This window comes from Hippocampus guttulatus, chromosome 2, assembly GCF_054856545.1.
Source record: "Hippocampus guttulatus isolate MCC_2025c chromosome 2, RoL_Hgut_1.0, whole genome shotgun sequence".
NCBI lineage: Eukaryota > Metazoa > Chordata > Actinopteri > Syngnathiformes > Syngnathidae > Hippocampus > Hippocampus guttulatus.
Window position 1 is genome coordinate 29,428,007 of NC_141262.1, and position 18,516 is coordinate 29,446,522.

Below are 18,516 nucleotides of genomic sequence, written 5' to 3' on the forward strand. Positions count from 1 at the left end.
ACTTTATAGCTGTGCTAATGATGTAACGAGAAGCAGAGTGCAATGGTTGCGCTATCATTGGAAAGGTGCGACCATTCTCTTCTTGATTATGGCAAAAGCCCATTTTTGAAATATGCCTCACTGTGACTCGTCATTTGTCTTCGGTCCAAATGTGATCAATTGCATCCAATTTATATATATATATATATACACACATACACACACACCACTGGAAGCCCTTTTATAATATGAATATAAGAAATAATGACTTTCACACACCCACAAAAACAAGCAAGAAGTATATCGACTATGTTGATGTAAAATCAAATATTTTCTTTCAGGGTCGTCCAACTGCCAACCCTGAAGGCGACTTCCACCTGCTTTCGTGTGAATGAGCTTGATTTGAAGGAGGAAGGGCAGACAGCTCCTCATCCTCAATTTAGCTTTAATGACTTCCTTGAAGTGCTTTTCTGACTTAGTGGGAAAGGGGCGGGGCTCGGGGGGCTTTCTCCTTAGCCTTGGCCTTGTGCCAGAGTGACAATCAAAGTCTCTTCTGTAGATGAGTTCAAAGGTCCCCGCCAACTCCCTTTTTCCCTCTTTTTTTTAAACCTGAAAAAAAAACAGGATGATGTCCCGCTGGCCTGACGGGACGCCCGTCCGGACCAGTGGGACCCCTGCCCGCCTCCAAGGCAAGAACGCTCCATTCTTTCACCTCATTAATGACTCCGTCCCCGCCTTGTCAGAGAGTCAATTCATCGGTGAGTTTTGGCAGTCATTAGTCTGAATGACATGAAGTGGCCCGATGAAGAAAGAGACCGTGACGCAATTGTGACATAACATTGGAATTACCGGTACCTGAAGTTGGATGCTCACGATCACGACCTCCCGCGCCCTCCCGATTTGGCGAGCCGCTGCCTCTGTATTTTCATTTCCTTGCAGGGCGACAGATCGCCGTCACTCGTACTGACCGGCTAAGACTTGCCAGAAATTCCCGCAGCTCCTTCCGCGTTGCTCTTGGCAGCCTCCCTGAGCTTTTTTTCCATTTTGGAGGGCGGCCCAGCTCTCGGTCATGTCACCGTTGCGCCAGATTTCCTCCACTTGGTTGCCGACTGAATTCGGCGTGTTCCGTCCGCTCCTGAATGACACCTTGAAGCAAAATCAGACCTCTGCTTGCGATACAATTGTCAGGAAAAGCCGACTAGAACATCTCCAATTTGTGTGCGGCCAGGCGGCAGGTATGTGCTGATTTATTAGTCAACATGGGCTTGAACGTGATTGGTTAGTTACGAGTCAGTGGAATTAGTACTGTATGTACGTGATCGTGTGTATTTTATATCCACAAAGCAGCCGTTCCAACAGGGGCGTTCAGAGATCGACAGTGACTATGCAGCCCCTACGGACATTTTCGACATACAGTAAGAAGCGTGGGATGGACCAACTGAGATGCAGGGGGGGGGGGGGGACACTGGACCATTTCCAAGCGTTCTTCTCGGCCCCAAATGCACTTGTATAGAAACAGCTTCACTATTATGTTTCGGGGAGTTTTCACAGCTGGGACTTTGTGTCAGCCCTGATGCTAACTTGGCAGGTTTACTATTTCAAAGACCCCCACCCCCCCACCACAAGGCTCTCAGAAGTGAGACTGCTGTGATTGGATGCCCCCCCCCCCCGAGACGGTTTGGAACCAAGATTTCATCTCCTCGAGAACCACAGGACAAAACAAAACATTCAGTTAGCAACACATTGACGGTCAAAACACCAAAAAAAAAAACACACAAAAAAAATCTATCCACAAGTTGCTCATCTCATCTGTGCACCATACAGAAGATTTATTGTATGTCCTCAAAATACACAAGAAACCAAGACGAAGCCCCTCCACGTGCTGCCGCCATCCACTTACAAAAGAAAAACCAAAGACATTTGTCCTTCTACGCTGAACTTTGGAGGCCACGGCTGCCAGTCAAAGAAAAATAAATATCCCGGTCATCATACACACACGCAACAGCATCGTTTCGTCCGGCCAGTCAACACGCCTGCGTTTGCCGCCAAGCGAGATAGGAGCACGGGAAGCGGCCGTTGGGCCCGAGTAGCCCGGCTCGCGCTCGACTTGACCGCTTGTCACGTTGCTGGCGTGGTTTCCTTCCGCCGCCGAGCAGCTCGTCCGTCCCAGATTTTGGTCCACCCCTAAAGAAACGCGAGCCTGTACACGACTCGCCCAAAGTCGGGGTTCTTGCGCTTTGGGGTGAAATTTCAGGACGGCGCTCGGACGCGCGGGGAACGACTGCGAAAAGGAAAACGCCGCCGGACCTCGCGAGCGTTTTCTTGATGCCAACGGAGACTTTGAAGACGAGCCCGAGCATTGCGCGACACCTGCCGGGCACGGCATTTTGCGGTCGGATTCCGCCCGCTGCCGAGTGCTCCAACAAAGGCCTCGCCTTTCTTTTGCAACACACGCGCGGGCACGGGCAAATTGAACTTCAATAAATAAGACACCGCGCGCTTCCAGACTTACGTGGGTGGAAACTATGGGCACGCGCACATTCATTCAGGGCAAAACTCCACATTTCGGGGAGGCTCCCAGGCGCGATCGGATGGCTGGATAAGCCCCGCCCCTTCTCTTCACTTTGGACACCGCATCCGGTACGACCCCAAAGCACAAGAACGGAGCTGGACCGACACGTCCAGAGAGGAGGCTGCCGGCCGCTCGCAACTTCAGGACAGTCCGGAGGTGTCCAGGTAACTCTGGAGCTTCCTGACCGTGCTTCTGTCCAAGGAGCACAGGTCAAAGTCAAAAGTGGTGTTTGTGATGTGGAAATGGCCCGTCTCTTCGATGAGGTTGACAATCTGGAAAAAAGACAGGCAACGGAAACTGAGTAAAGAGGCCACTTTGCCCGGCCATCCTCTGCAGAGAGGTTGGAGCGGGCGCGCCGTGGCGTGCCGCGGCGCCACGCCACGCCTACCAGAGCGGCAGCGTCCGGCATTCCCGCCACGCTGACAAACATCTCTGCTTTCCAACGCGGGGCCCGTTTTTCCGAGCAGAATAGGCCCAGCGTCGGGCGTTTACCTGTTGCAGGATGTGACCTTCCCTCAAGGTCATCAGCCGTTTGTGCAGCTCCACCAGCTCGTCCAGGTAGGCCTGCAAGGCGGACAGCGGCACCCGGTCACTCTCGCCTTGCCAGGTAGCGCGAGGACCAACGCGGCGACGTTCACAAACACAAATAGCGCACCTTGTCACAATCGAGATTTTTGCTTCTGTCCTGCTTGCCGGGACTCTTGACATCCAGCACCTGGCGGAGGCAAGACCAAAGCAGTCTCATCACAAACCAGACGGTCTCCTCCAAGCTCGCCGAGATGCGGTACGTTGGTCGACGCGGAGGATAAGGAACATATGCTCTGGAGTATTTTGCTATGACGCGCCTCCGCGTGCCGTTGCACCGGCATGTATTCCGACGGGCCTTATCTCGTCGCTTTTACCTTCCACGAGGGTGACGCTGGCTCGGCTGGCTTTGTGTGTTAACATGAAGCCGGAAGAATTTTGGAAGCTGTGCTGCTCTGCTTGGTTGGTTTTGAATCACAGGAAATTTGCACCGGACCTGACCTGACTTGGCCCCATCAATTTAGAGATGTAATATTCATCACACACACTGACACTCTCATTATCTGAACCACTTTATACGACAAAAATATAAACACACACACACACACACACACACACACACACACACACACACACACACACACACACACGCGCGATGCTGAGCTGCTACTGGGCATTTTGTAACCCGGTTGCAAAATGCATATATTGATCGAGTGTCTTTCTTGATTTGAATTTGATTGTGTGCTCTATCCAAAATGTTGATCAACAAATGAAAAAAAAAAAAACGATAACACAGAAGAGCGCAATGAATTGCGGGCAATTGCTATATCGGGACACGGGGGTCCATCCGTCATGGAAATTTGATGTCGCTTCCTCGGTATCAGGACTCAAGAGTCGAATAATTGGTCTCAAAACGAGGTGGGATCGAACATCCCGAATAATTCTTATTTGGATTGATTTTTCATCAGGCGAGCAAGGTCTTGAGAACTTGCGGGGACGGTTGTCTTCACATGGGGTCTTTTCAACCTTTTTGGGGCCCATCCGTGAACTTCGCAACTCGCGAGGGCTCACTGATGGGCCCCGAGGAAAACCTCTTACCTGGTTATTTGCGGTCTTGAATAAGGCCGGGGCGTCGTGGCGCGAAGGCGGCGAGGGGGCGGAGCCGTCACTCTCGCTGCCGTCGCTCAAACTGACCCTTATCGCAAAGTCACAGGACGGCGCAGTGAGTCGATTATGCCTTGGCGCTCGCGCCGAGAGACAGTTTGGGCCATCGGGAGCTTTGAGCTTCGCGGCCGGGAGGGGCCAACCTGCGCTGGTGGTGCGAGACGTGGGCGGGCGCCGGCCGCTCGGCCTCGGAATCCAAGTCCAGGTCGTCCTGGTCCTCGGAATTGTCGTCGTGGCGGTCGTCCGAGTGCAGATCCCGCATCACTGACTGCAGCGGGCCGAGTACTGGGCAGGAAGCGCACACGCACGCGGGGAGAAAGACGAGCGGCGTGAGACGTGCTGACCTGTTGCGCTTGGCGCATGGAAAAGCAGCAAAATGCACGGCAGGGGGCGGGGGGGGGGGGGGGGGACCTCGCATTTCGGACAACCCCTTCACCCAAAATCCAGTATTTTCAAATACTGGATTTTGGATTTAATCGTCTGAATGGTTTTCAAAAAAGACTGTCCTTGTCATCATCGTGTGATTGCCATTTCATATGCCATGATTTCTTTCACGGTCTTCTTCAAAGGTATTTGTGGGGCCAGAACCTGGCACCGATGATGTCAGGTGGGCGGGGTTATCATGATTTTTTTGTTTTTGGGTGCAAAAGGTGGCACCGGACTCATATTTTTGGGAAGATGAAAGTTTTGATGGCACCACGCAAGCAAGGCAGGCCCCACCATGGCGTCCCTTTGAAAAAAAACAATCGAGATGGAAATGCGATGACAAGACGGGTATGAAGCGATGCGCTTTCACGCTGCGAGTGGAGCTGAAGCGTGGCGGGCAGGTCGACTGTTACCTGTGTGGGTGGTGTCAGGAATAGCCACCCGCTTTCTGACAATCAAATCCACCACTGCGTCCGGGGCGGGACACACACACACACACACACACACACACACACACACACACACACACACACACACACACACACACACACACACACACACCACACCACACACACGCCAAGTTGATCATCACCGACGGTCGCGAGCGACACCGCTCCAAAGTTTCAACGCATTCATTACCTTGGCGTTTGTGGTGTGTGGGCGAAAAGCCGGAACTGGAGCTGGAACTGGCCGGGCTGGGCTGTTCGGACTAGCGGAGAGGCGGGAAACAAACAAAGAAACAAAGAAAGGAGATGAACATGCGGGCGCAGCTTTTCATGGAAACCAGCGTTCAGGAAAAAGCGAAGCGGCGTCTCGTCGAGCGGAGGTGAAAAGAGGTCAAAAGCGCTCTCCGAGAAAAAAATGCTGCACAGGACAAAAGGCGCGAGGAGGACTGGCAGAGCCGTCACCAACGGAACACAGCTGGTCTCTCGCTTTACGGCGCACGGGCGGCCGGGCCACAAATCTTGCGCCGACTCCTTTTCAAGGCCTTTGTTGTGCCTTCCTCAAAGCCACAAAGCAGCCCCCTTCAAAGGGAATCAATTGACTTTTAGTTGCAGTTTGAGGACACCTTCGGAACAGCCCCCCCCTCCCCTTCCCCCTCGACCCCAACCACCGGCAGCGAGCGAGGAGAGCAAATCTTCCGGGAATGAGCTGCTATTTTGGTTTTGCCTTGCTTGTTCCGTCCGTCAATTTGAGTCGCGGGGTAAAGCCACAATCCAGACTGCGATTGTGAGTTGAGATGCAGTTCTTGTTTCCAGAAACGGAGTCTGAACCATTGACACACATCAAGCTCAACTTGAATAAGTGCGGTGAAAAAGTGGATGACTGAAAATCAGAGTGGAATTCCTCACAGAAAATTCAGCTCTGCAAATTCCAATCTTCCAATCCCCGATTCAGTTCGCTTGACAATCCACAATCAATTTTACGAGGAAAAAAAATTCCAAATGCCAACGTGCGAATTCAGTTTTCTGCGTTGTCCGGGCTTTGGCAAAAGCCGCCAATAATTTCTGAGGAGCCGCACAAGCCCGATTGACATTCACGCGAGGGAACCTTTGGTGGTGAACTTGCCCGGCTCTTTATTTCGGAGACAGAAGATGAGGAATTTGATGGATTTGAGGATGAGGATTGAACCAAAAATAAGACGAGTACATTGTCGTACTCAGTTTTGCTCCTGCTGCCTTTTTGAAAACATACGCTAGCGCGCATGCATTTTTGAGCAAGCGCACATTTGACCATGCCTACGACCAATCATGCAGTGCGCGTTATGTATGTGTTCAATTCCGAAATAGCGGCCATAAGTGACACTGCGCCTTTGAAGGCGGTGCGCCGTACAGTCGGGAGAATACGGCAGTGATGCCCGCATCGCAAGACGGTGTTTGGTTCGCTCCAGTCGCATCGGATGAACATTGAATTTTTCGCGTGTGCGCTCCTCGCCCCCCACCCTCAAACCGCCACCGTTGGAATTTGACACTTGCGTTCTACAACATTGCCGCGCCAATTTGAATCAGGTGAGCTACTGCCGAGTGCTCCCAAATGGCGGCGGTGGCTCACCCCTCCACCGTATCCCTTTTTTTGAAGCCCCGCCCCCACCCCCGAGATAACGACTTGCACGGAACCAAGACACACCCGCATACAAAAAAAGGAGCGCATCCTGCATTCCGAAGAAAGTTCTTTCTCTAGGCAAGCAGCGGAGGTAGCGCAAGGGCACGCCACGCCGCTGCTATTGTCGTGCTAATCGCCGCAGTTGATTGCCAGTATTCTCAGGTGCTGTAAAAGCATAAATCCCGCCGCCCGTCTACTATTTGGCTTGTTTTATGGCGACACCAAGTCGCAAACGTCAGCCCCTTTGGCAGGAATCAGATCGTCTCCGGAGACCAAGATTTGTGACCCAAGGCCCCAATCTTGTGTTCCAATCAAACTCCGGGCCCCGTTGTCGAGTTCCTGGTTGCGGCCCCAACAAACATGCTTTCATTGGTGCGCAGCCTTCGCACCGAAGGCTCCGACGCAGGCCCCCGCAGCCAAGCAGAGCCCCATAAAAGCAGATTCTCTTCCAATTTTATAGCCCCGCAACACCAACAAGCGACCACCAACAAATCCTCCCCCTGGAGGCGAAGAGGATTTGATCTTTGCACACGTGCTTCACTTGAAAGTGAAATTCCTTCGACGCCACTGTGCTGTGACACGGACAGAAACAAACGTGACTCTTCTGCGGGGTCCCAAAGATTTTTCATGAAAGTTTGGTTTGGTTTGGTTTTGACTTTATCCACCCGCCGGTCCGCTTAATCTTCGTTTGTTTTAGTTTGGTTTTAATACATGGCAGCTTTGTCGAGTGCAAAGGTCATTACGTATTGTGTGATCAAGTCAAGTCAAGTAAATAAATTCTCAAATGACCTCTTTCTTGTATGAGTTGAATTGGCAAAGACAAAAACAAAGGCCATCTGCGCTACCATTATAATCAAAATAGTTTGAGCTCATTTGATGAACTTCAACTTTTGTTTTCTATTTTATATTGCAAAGGAAAAATGTTTTGGTTTTTTGAGTTGGAGTTATTTTATGCAGTTCGGTTCACAAAAATAAGCTTGCGCTTCGCTCTCGTGTCCAACTTACGTCTGATTTGGTGGACTCCATGTCGGAATCGTTGGGTTCCATCGCTTCAGGGAACGGCGGAAGCACAGACGCCTTCCGGTGCGCCGCGTCGTCACCTTCTGGATGCAATTTAGCGCTTTGTGGCCTGTCCTTCAGAACTTTCTTGTCGGGATGTTGAGCGTCGGAGCCGGATGTCTGCCTCCCGGACAAATCCCCAAATCCCCTTTTGCGTTTTTTGGTGACATGATTGTCCCCGTCGGGGGCGGAGAGTCGCTTGCTCGCCCCGTGGTGCGACACCTCGCCCCGATGAGACGAAGACTTGGGTTCCTTGAATCCCATTTTAGGGTTGCTATTCCGAAGCGGCTGGTTCTCTTTGGGTTTTCTGGAAGGTTCTTTCGGGGCTTTGCCGGACTCCCAGCACGTGTCTCTGAAGGCACTTTTGCTCTCTTTCAAGTCTTTTGACGGCTTGTCCTTCTGCTCCTTGGAAGGCTTGTGCAGTTTGGAGAAGCTGGTGGTGGTGTTGCTGCTGCTGTTGCTGTTGCTGTTGGTGCTGGCGGTTGTGGCCGTGGTCAGAAGGCTGACACCGCTTCCTTTGGAGCCGTCCTATTGCAAACAAGAATTAGAGATGACTTGACGTTAGCGTGTTTTAAGGAGGCAGTCGCATCTCAGCTGCTGGGCCAATCTGAAGTGAGACTTCAGTTCCCAGTTCAGTTCCCAAATAACTCAACTAAAGTGTATTTCTAGAGCACTTGAAAACAACCACCGCTGTACACAAAATTGCTGCTCCTGGAGAAATAAACGCATAGGTTCTCACAAAGTACTCTAAAAAGGAACCGGTGAAGGGATGCCAGAGTCGGAGTGATGTGCTCCCTCTTATGAGTACCAGCCATAGGTGCGCAGCGGCATTCTGGGACCAACTGGAGATGCTTAAAAGAAGATTGGCTGACACCAAAGTAAAGTGTGTTCCAGTCAGAGGCTTGACTTGAGCCAGCTACCTTAGATGAAAGAAGCTGGATTTGACAACAGCACCAATTTGCCGGTCCAATTTCAAATCACTGTCCAGTTTAAGACCAAAGTTCGAGACTGCTGAAGATAAGGAGCTAGGGGGGCCAAATCTACAGGATGGGATGTCCAAGGACCACTGGGACCAAACATCATCACTTCTGTCTTATTTTCATTAAAATTCAAGAAATTTAGTGCCATCCAGGTCTTGATATCCTCCAGGCAGGATAAAAGTGGCATCCATGAGAAAGTGTCTTTTTTGCTCAGCAGGACATCGATCTGACAGTCATCCGCATAGCAGTGGAAGGAAATACCATGTTTCCTTAAGACGGATTCCAATGGGAGCAGATACAGTGAGAAAAGCAAAGGCCCCAGAATTGAGCCCTGTGGAACACCACACAACAGTGGGGCAGTTCGTGACTCAGAGCAGCCAAGGCTTGGAAACGGGCCTAAAATTTGAGAGTACATCTTGATCAAGGCCAGGTTTCTTGACATTGACAGCCCCCATACCCCCCCCCCCACACACACACACGCAAAAATTTTGATGAATTTAAACGAGCTAATACTGGCCGAGGTTGGGCCATCGTAAAATTTGAAGAATAGTTTTTTTCATGAGAAAGCAATATATTTTCATTTTATTGGTAAGCGATAGAATGGTCTCCTTCTGGAACGAAGGCTGCTTAAGTGAGGTGCTTCTCAACAGCTCCACAAGCACTTTTTAACGTGGAGCGGAATGGCGGCTTCGAGGAAAAAGAGGAAATTAATTGTTTGTAATGACCGGGGGTTGGCCCAGGGTCTCACCTCGGGCCGTCTTGCCAATATTTCATCCATGCAATCAAGCCATTAAAACAGTCTAGACGACGGGGTGTGTTCCAAGTCCCCAACACTTCCAAAGGCCTTTTTAGATTGTCTACGGGTTTGTGACCCGAGGACCTTGAGGGTATAAAGCTGCCGGCTCATTCCAAACTCGAGCATGCTCCGTCACAGCAGTCAAGCCAAACCCCCACCCCCCGTGGCCGAATGTAAAATAAACCGTTTCGTGCTTAGCAAGAGACCTCCAGTGACCACGGGGGGGGGGAGACAAGGCTGTCGACACGACAGCACAGGCCAGTGAAGCGGGTGACGTTTGGGGTGCCAGTAAGTAACAAGGAGACCAGAAAACAGGACAACTGTCCATCTGACAAGACAAGATGATGTGTGGAAACGCAGATGGACAACTTGGAAGCAGGCGCCAAGGGTGAAAGGCTGTTGTGGACATGTCACTGACCTTGGGCCCATGGGAGCTTTTGCTCTTCCTTGGCTCAGAGAAGGCGGACGCCAAGGAGCTGTTGGGAAGCGTCGGGAGCTTCATGTGCGGCCCAAACAAGGACGTCGAGCCCTCCTGCATGACCATCACCTGCCGGAAGAACAGCGGCCCTTTGCCGTTAGCTTGTCCCCTGGTTTCTTCAATTTGATTTTTTTTTCTTTTTTAAATTCGGGAAGTTTTCATCTGTTTTTAGTGTGTTCATTTTTAGTTTTCTAAAAATGCTTTGTTTTAGTTTAGCTTTCATTAGCCTTAGTTTTTTTGTTTAAATATAGAGTATTTATCATCAGCAAGATTAAACACACGCATGCATGCGCACACACACACACACACACACACGCGCGCGTGGTGTAATAATATAAACTGCAATGGTTTGAACTTCTTGTTTATGGAAATACATTTAAAACCAAACCCGAACACTTGAGTATGATATTAATTGACCAAGACAAAAACAAAGGACATTTTTGCTATAATTCTAGTCAGTTTCATAAACCAAAAATGTAGTTTCATTTACTTGTTTTTTTTTTTTAAACATTTTGGGGCGGGGGGTTATTTGTGGGGTTTTTTTTGAGTTATTAAGTGAGTTACCAATAATTAAGTCCAAACTGCGGTACGTCCATGGATCATAAACACTTCTAGGCCATACCGTTAAGATCAAACTATCCAAGTAACGTTGCATTCTCAACAACATGCGCTCGCAGAGGGTGCTAGAAATTGTAGTCACTCCTTGTATGAAAAACAAAATCATCATGTCTCACAATGCTGAAAAATGAAGACTTGAAGGCCAACGACTATTTCTGGACGATTGAAATCTTACTTTTGAGTCCTCCGAGGTGCGTTTGTGCGGATCCCGTTGCTGTTCAAAGAAAAGACGAGAGAATTTGTTAGCACGTTCCTCATAACCAAGTCATTTTCATTCGACATTGCGTGCGTGTGCGTGCGTGTGAGGTGAGGCTTTCGATTGCGCGACGCCGAGCGGGAATGTGCCTTTGCCTTTGAAGGCTACGAAAGGCGTGCAGGCAAAGTAAACACAGAGCACTTAGCTCGGGTCGTAAAAGCTGCAGACGACAGGGGTCTTCTGTGGGCCGGCAGATAAAATGGAAACTGCCGACGCTTCCCAGCAGCAGGAACGACTACGCAGAACGGATGGCGTGGAAGACAAAAAGGAGAGAGCCCGCCACCTACCCCGCCGGCTCGCAGGAGCTTGCGCCGAAACTCTTCCGTGGGATTGTTGAAGGTGAGTTTCTCGCAGCGGAGATGATTGACAGGCGGGTGGCCCTCCAGGTGGAGGAAGAGGTCGTAGTCGAAACGGACTTTCTTCGGCTCTTCCTGCAGCCACAGCGGTCAAGCGTTGGACCGGAGGCATCCATTTCGGGAGCAAAAAGGAATCAACGTTGAACGTACCTTATTCCTGAAGTAAACTTCAATCGGCAAGATGAAGCCGGCGTATCCCGACTCCTCCACTTTGTACGGTGGATCCTTGCAAACTTGCAAACAAAAACAAAAAAGGGAAGAGTTTCATGCAATGACACACTCAACAAAGCCTTTTCCTCACCGGGGCTAATTTTCAGTCCCACTTCCATTCCTGTGCTCACCAATCAAAAGGAAAAAAAAAAAAAATCACCACCTGTCAGTCATGCCAGCGGGCGGAAGCCCCACGCCCCCTCACCCCTTCCTCCATGGACTTCTCGGATAAACAAACTCCACTTGAGCTCAGGTGTTCTTGGCTCAGAGGCGCATGTTTGTCAGCCTGTTTTCCCGGCGGACGGGAGCGCAGAACATGCCGGGAGGCCTGAGACACTCGACGCTTGAAAAAGAACCCCTTGCAATACTCGGCAAACGAACAAGATCGCTGAGCAAATATTTTGGGTTGGAGATAATTGTGCGAGGGGGTCATGTTCAATGATGCCCAGCTAGGAGAGACCCATTCAACATGTTGAGGAAGCGATGGGCATGCTGACACACTGGATGACTGGGAAAAAAAAAAAAAAAAAAAGAAACGCTGCTCCGAACACACCTACAAAAAATATACAGGGCGTCCTCTGTTCCTGGAGCAACGATGTAAAACACCGATACGGACGCGAGTCGGAACACATCGTCGTCGTCCTCTCTCTCTAAAATAAGCTCACGCAACAGTTAAGTCATTCTCACCGTCCTGTATTTGCACGAACAACACTTCGAGACAGAAAAATGTCAATGTCCAAACTGCGTCATGGGGGGCCTACGCGGCCCGCCGTCCATTTTTCAGCGGCCCATCAAAATATGGAAATTATTACAGCAATTAAATCATAAGAAGATCAAATGATTGTGATCATAAAATGAAACCAGCAAAATATATATATATATATTTTTTTTTAAAGGGTAGAAAGCTTTCCGATAATAATCCTACTTTGGGTGAAATCAAGAGTGATCAGTTCAGTTCAGTTTTACTCTAAGGGTGTTTTTTTTTTTTTTTTGGTCCACATTTTCTACAGGCGCTATCACACAAAATCATTGACCCCAATGCAATCTTACGCCAGGCAGTGGACACCCACGAACTGACGCTAATGCAACAGTGAAGTCATCATTACTCTTACGCTGTAAGTATATTTGGAAAACAGTAAGTACGGCAGGAATGAAGCGTGCCTTGTGATGAAATCTTAGTGATCACTAAACTAGGCCAACTAAGTACTCAAGTGCAGAAGTAAATCATGAAAAAAAAATTTTGTATGAAAACTATTTTGAGGCTATTAAAAAAAAAAAATTTAAGTTGATTGAGCACCGTGCTCATCGGAAACAAAGGCAAGGACCCTCGCCTCCATAATCATCGATTGCCGTCATTCCAATGCTGTGCTGCTCATTCCAAGTCCAATGTTCCAAAGTTCAAAGTTGCACGCTTCCGTACTTGTCTCACAGATTGTACATATTTCTGGAAATATAGCTGACGCGATTACCGCGTGGCGATAAAGCCAATCAACATGTCAGGGCAGCGGAGTTGAGCGGCCACAAAGTAACCGCTGACCTGGAAGAGAAAATTAGCGTTTCTTTCTTTGCACTCAAGTCTTGGTTCCAGATGAGATGCCAATCACAGAACAATGCCAGTCACTCTGCATTTGGCCTTTCTGCACAGACTGCCTTGTAATGAGGCCAGGCCGGACAGCGAGCTTAAAGGGGGTGGGGGGGGGGGGGGGGGGGGCAAAAAAGACTGGCACCCGAAAAAAAAAAAAAACACTCCCTCCACTTTAATCTGAATGCCTCAACTGTGGACGTCCCCAAAAATACACCAAATGAAAAGACTGACGGACAAAATTTTGAACAGGTACTTCAAAGTTTTTGCTCACACCGGGTGTTCCACGTCAAACGTGACCCGAGTCTTCTACAATGTCTCAAAGCGTGCGATAAACAAAGGAAGATGGCGGTAAGTCAGGATGTATCGTTCCCACTTTTTGGAAGACCAAGGACAAGTATAGTTTCATTTTAGTACTTGCCGATACCGAGCAATTGATACTTGTTGATAGATGTACGTTTTGCACTTGCTCCTACACCAGCTGCGCCGAGGGTAGATGCCAGAATACAGTTATGCGGCATCTGCGCCAAGAACGACGCTATCATTTGTAAGCGAACCTTCGAATCAGTTTCCTGTACTAAGGGCTACCTGGGAAACTTAAGTACCACCTAACCGTTTTTTAAAAAACGGTCCATGACGCGGAGGGCCCTGACAATGGCGGGTGGTGATTAGCGACGCAGCATGCTTGAACAGGCCCAGTCTTTTAAAAACAACCTCGCACTATGTTTTCTTAGCAGGCCCGGTTGACCCAAACGACCCGGCGCTAATCAGCTAACAGCGAGACTGGACAACGCAAACGGGCGCGAGATTAATCGGGCAAGATTAAAAGGCCGACTCTCCAAGAAAGATCCAAGTTTGCGTTGTCAGACAAGTCACTCGGAAGACGCGCCGCAGGTGGCCGGTCTGGAGAAGTTCAGCGATGGCCAGCGGGGGGGGGGGGGGCTTAAGACAAAAATGCTTTCAGCTCAAACGCATTTGAAAGCGCTCGCTAACGTAAGCGGCGGCGGCGGCCGCCGTCGGAATTGAGCTCGCGACACCGAAAAAATTACCCGCAGGTGGAACCATCTCAAAATGATTGGCGGGCGGCTCGATGCGTTTGCTCATCGGCTGCCCTTTGACCGGCTCGTGGCAGATACGGGGTCAATATGGGCCGTTTGGCTCTGCCGGACTTTGAGCTTGAGCCCGCTAACTTGACCAAGACAAAAAGACCACCGATAAGAACGATTGCTCTTTTTGGGGTCCGCTTATTTCAAGTCGTGCCCGGCTGCCCGGTTGAGGGCAAAAAGGACTGAAAGACACGACAAGAGACAACAAGGCACATAAAGCGCGCTCCACTCATTGAGTGAAGCCAGGGAGAGCCGGGATTTACGGCTCAGTTCCTGTTCTTAGGTGGTGGCTGCCCCCAAATGCCCACCCCTACCCCCCACCTCTGGGCTCCTTTCATGCTGCCTGCAACACTCAGTCCGGAACTTTCATTCCTCGGGTTGCCTTTGTATTGCACTTATTGCACGGGAGTTCTTTTTTCTTTTTTTTTTGAGGGGGTGGGGGGGAAGTTCTTTCCATTGTATGGGGACAGAGGTGGGAAGTAACAAATGCTCAATTTTGGGGACTCAAGTAGATTTGAGCAGCATTTCATTTTCGGACCACACTTGACTTTCACCGCCTCCATTTGAACAAAAGAGATCTACTTTATTGACATCTTGCGTGTCAAAATAGGCTCGCTGCTTTCCCCGCCCCCCCCCCCCCCCCAACATCTGCACAAGACAGAAGGGAAATAAATAAATAAATGAAATAAACAGAGAAATGTCACATTGGGGGCATAAAAAAAAAATAACAAGACAGCAACGACATGGATGAACGCGAATTGGAGAGCGAATGATGATAATGGTGATGCAACAAATTCGCACGGCTTCATGGAAAAATATTTTTTGATGACGGCTCCAGAATGAGGTGTGCCAAATGCGTTTTCTATGAAAGCAATACTCAAAATTAGGTTTAAGGCTGTAGCAACGACCGAAACTGTCAGTCGGGGAAGAGTTTTTTCCTCTTCACAGAAGAAAAAAAAAGCATCTTCGCGCTAATATTTCGCTTCATTTTTAATTCATTGAATAATTCATTTTTCATTCTGCACTTCAGAATATTTAAGTGCAGAATGTGTACTGTGATTTTTACAGAATTTTACTGTGATGTGTACAGAATATTTCAGACTGTGTACATCCTGACTTTCACCGAAGGAATTAAATCAGTTCTCTTCGCAGAAACCTTCGATCCTTCCACTCGAGCACGGCACGTTTTCGACTTCCAAAAGACCGTGAACCAAGGAAGCGCTCTTAAACAGACCACAAAATAACAAAAGCATTTTTGTGGAAGAAGCTCCGGCTCATTTGGACATGGAGCATCTTCAACGTGCGCGCGCATCAGCAAGCCGCAAATGAAACCATCGATGGTGGGCATGGAGGAAGCTAAAGAGGGTTGGTGCCAGTGCTCAACAGAGGCCAACAGACAGCCAGGGGCCAAACATGTTGGACCAATCATGACGCCATCAGACTGTGCGTGTGTGTGTGTGTGTGCGCACGCGCGCGTATATACTGTCGACAAGTTGGCCAACAATAAGCTCTTTCTTCCAGGAATGGGGATACCTCGCCATTAGTGCTGGTCACGGAGTCATTTTCAAGACTGGCATCTCAGCCTTCAACGAACGCGCCGTCCCCTCCGTCTTCCCCCTTTGAGCTGAGGCCATTACATCCCATCAGTGGCGCAGAGAATAAAGCATTAAAAAAAAAAATAAAACGCACTGTGTCTTCCTTGGCTCCTGTCGAGGAGCCATTGCCAATGGGTGTTCCCATGGCAACAGTCGAGAACAGTTTGAGGTAATAATGAAGCAGTGGCATCCTTTTTTTTGGGGGCGGGGGGTTCCCTCAATGTGGCGGGAACACCGGCAAGAAGGAGGCGTCAGTTTAGACTCCGGCTTGGTGCTTGCCGATCGTAAGCGGTGACACGGAGCCCAACAAAAGACTTGGAATTGGGCCTGCAAGTGTGCCAGGCAGCAATGCACCTCCAAATGTCTTCAGAATGCGATTAGCACCACGCTTCAACCCCACACGAACATAATAATTGTTTGTATGATGACTGTTTTCTCTTTCCTTTTACTATTTGGCTTACCTTGCCTTCTGTCAGTTTATTACTGTATATGTTTTTATGTTCAATAAACAACAACAAAACGATACTGCACCGGAATTCATTCATTCTTAAAAGAACATGAATAATGCTTATCTGCCATTAATAGCCACGAAACTGGGGAGAAATCTGAAGGGGTATTTTAGTGGTGAAATTGGTCCTCGACCTTAAATCAGGTACACACGTTAGGATAAACTCTCCGATTTGAAGCCCATTTCCCCACTTCCAATCAAAATTGACAAGCGCCCATTTATCGATGTCTCTATTATCTCGTGGTGTGGGGTGTGTTCAGCCAGATAATGACATAGCAATAATCGTGACAAATTTGAGCACGATCTCCTCCTTCCCGTTAAGGTCAGCGAAAGCCGAGTAAGCGGATGTCTGAAAGATTATCCTGAGCTACCTCCCCGTGGTGTGGCCCCCGTCCGTGTTTAGGCAGGTGCAGACATACCAAGAATCAGGACGATTTTGAGCCCGTTCTCCCGTTTCCGATCAAAGTCAGCCTGAATATCACAGTTGTCGGAATGACAATGCTGAGTGATTATCCTGTGGTGTGAGGGATTTGAAAACGGGTACGGACATACCGATAATCAGGCCAATTTTGAGCCGCAATTTCAGCGTTCCTTATCAAAGTCACCAAAAGTTACTTGATCGTCTTTAAAAGACTGTCCTGAGCTTTCGTCATTTGTTTGACATCCCCCCTAGCCCCTCCCTCCCTCGCTCCCACCCACCTACCTTGAAGGGGACTTGAATCCATCAGCCCAACAGAGCTGAACACCAAATCCTTTTCATCACAGTTTCCCCAACCAGCACAACTTATTCGCCTTTTTTTCAGAGGAGTTTAAAGTTCAGAGAGGTCGACAGTGAGCGGCAAACATCTACAAGGGCAATTAAAAAGTATGAAACGCAACTCGGCTCACCTCTTTTTGGTTTCGGGAAACTCTCGTGCAAGTGAAAGACAACTTTCTCCACAAAGTGCTGAATGTTGCTGTGCTCCGGGCCCCGGACAAACACTATCCAGTCGTGCGTGAAGCCTTCCACCGTGGGTTTCTTTCGGAACTGGGCGCGGTGGCCGAGTTCGAGTTTCACCTGAACGGCGCCCTGGGAAGGGAGATGTTGATTTGTCACCCTCGGGTAAATCATAACTAATCTGTCGCAAGGTTTGAAACATTTGCTTGAGAATTAAAAATCAACTTTTTTCGGGTGAAACGTACTACTTCGGAAATGCTCAACTTCACTGAACGCTGCATCATACTGAGGGTTACTAATATGTTGCTAAGCTTGGAAATTTTTTTGACAACAGACTTGAATTGAGCAGGTGTACCTATTGAAGTGGTCGGGAGAGCAGACTTCTATTTGACGTGGGGAGGGGAAAAAATAACGAGTACATTCAAATCACACACAAGTCAGTACAGTGGAAAAGAAACTCCCCAGTTAGGAATAACATCACATCACAAGACAGGGGAGTAACGAGGACTCTCCATTACACTTAAGAGTATTTTGTAAACTTGAATATGGATGTGACTATCCAAGTCACCAAATAACTATTTCGGACTCGGGGGAAACCGTTTGGGAATACATACTTTAAGACCGTGAAAAAAAAGCAAAGATAGTGAGACGTACAGGCTAAAGCTAGCGTGCTGGTCAAATCCTTTTTACGGAGTGAAAAGGACCGACTCCTCGGGTGTGACATATACAAGCATTGCCTTCATTAAGGCAGCCGAGCCGGCCCCAAACCCTCCCGAATGGCTACTCACCGAATTGGCCATTCCCGAGGCCCCGCGTTACTGCGTTTTCATGGAGACGGAGTTGGGAAAGAGAGTGCAGCCAGGTAAAACCAATCCGCGCGTGACCGCAGACATGATCGCCACTCACTGCGCTCCAAGTCACATTCAAGACTTTCCAAGACTCGCCGGCGGTCAAGAGACCAGATATAAAACAATACACGTCCGATGGAGACTTTCAAAATAAAGCAAAGTCACCCGACGTCGCGCTTACCTGTATTGAGCATGATTTATTTGATAGTCAGGAAAATATAACCAAAATAAAATAAATAGTTTTGTTGCATCGGTGCTCGTTTCATCATTTACAGTGTTCCAAAAATAAAAAGTAAACATTTAATGCTTTTACTCTGAATGCAAAAGTTCATAGTGCTACCCGTGATCCATTGCTCAATCCCGATAGCTTGTTGAATGAGCGGCAAAGCGCATGCGTAGCGCATGTTCGAGCGAGCAC

At 49.0% G+C, this 18,516-nt stretch overlaps 1 protein-coding gene across 2 annotated transcripts; it reads right to left on the reverse strand.

Annotated features, from left to right (window-relative positions):
• Positions 1-1,779: 1,779 nt before the first annotated feature.
• On the reverse strand, positions 1,780-18,179 carry mllt3 (MLLT3 super elongation complex subunit). 2 transcript variants are annotated; one of them, XM_086105413.1, is made up of 14 exons: positions 18,039-18,179; positions 17,202-17,382; positions 11,463-11,545; positions 11,244-11,387; positions 10,876-10,914; positions 10,023-10,151; positions 7,775-8,356; positions 5,306-5,375; positions 5,080-5,133; positions 4,384-4,525; positions 4,175-4,271; positions 3,207-3,266; positions 3,044-3,115; positions 1,780-2,823 (listed from the first exon to the last, which is right to left on the reverse strand). In XM_086105413.1, exons 1-14 carry the CDS (start codon positions 18,048-18,050, stop codon positions 2,692-2,694), a joined length of 1,797 nt encoding a protein of 598 aa, XP_085961539.1. In that variant the 5' UTR covers positions 18,051-18,179; the 3' UTR covers positions 1,780-2,691. The 2 variants fall into 2 exon arrangements, with proteins under 2 accessions (XP_085961539.1, XP_085961540.1); XM_086105414.1 differs by lacking the exon at positions 5,080-5,133.
• Between the last annotated feature and the right edge of the window lie 337 nt (positions 18,180-18,516).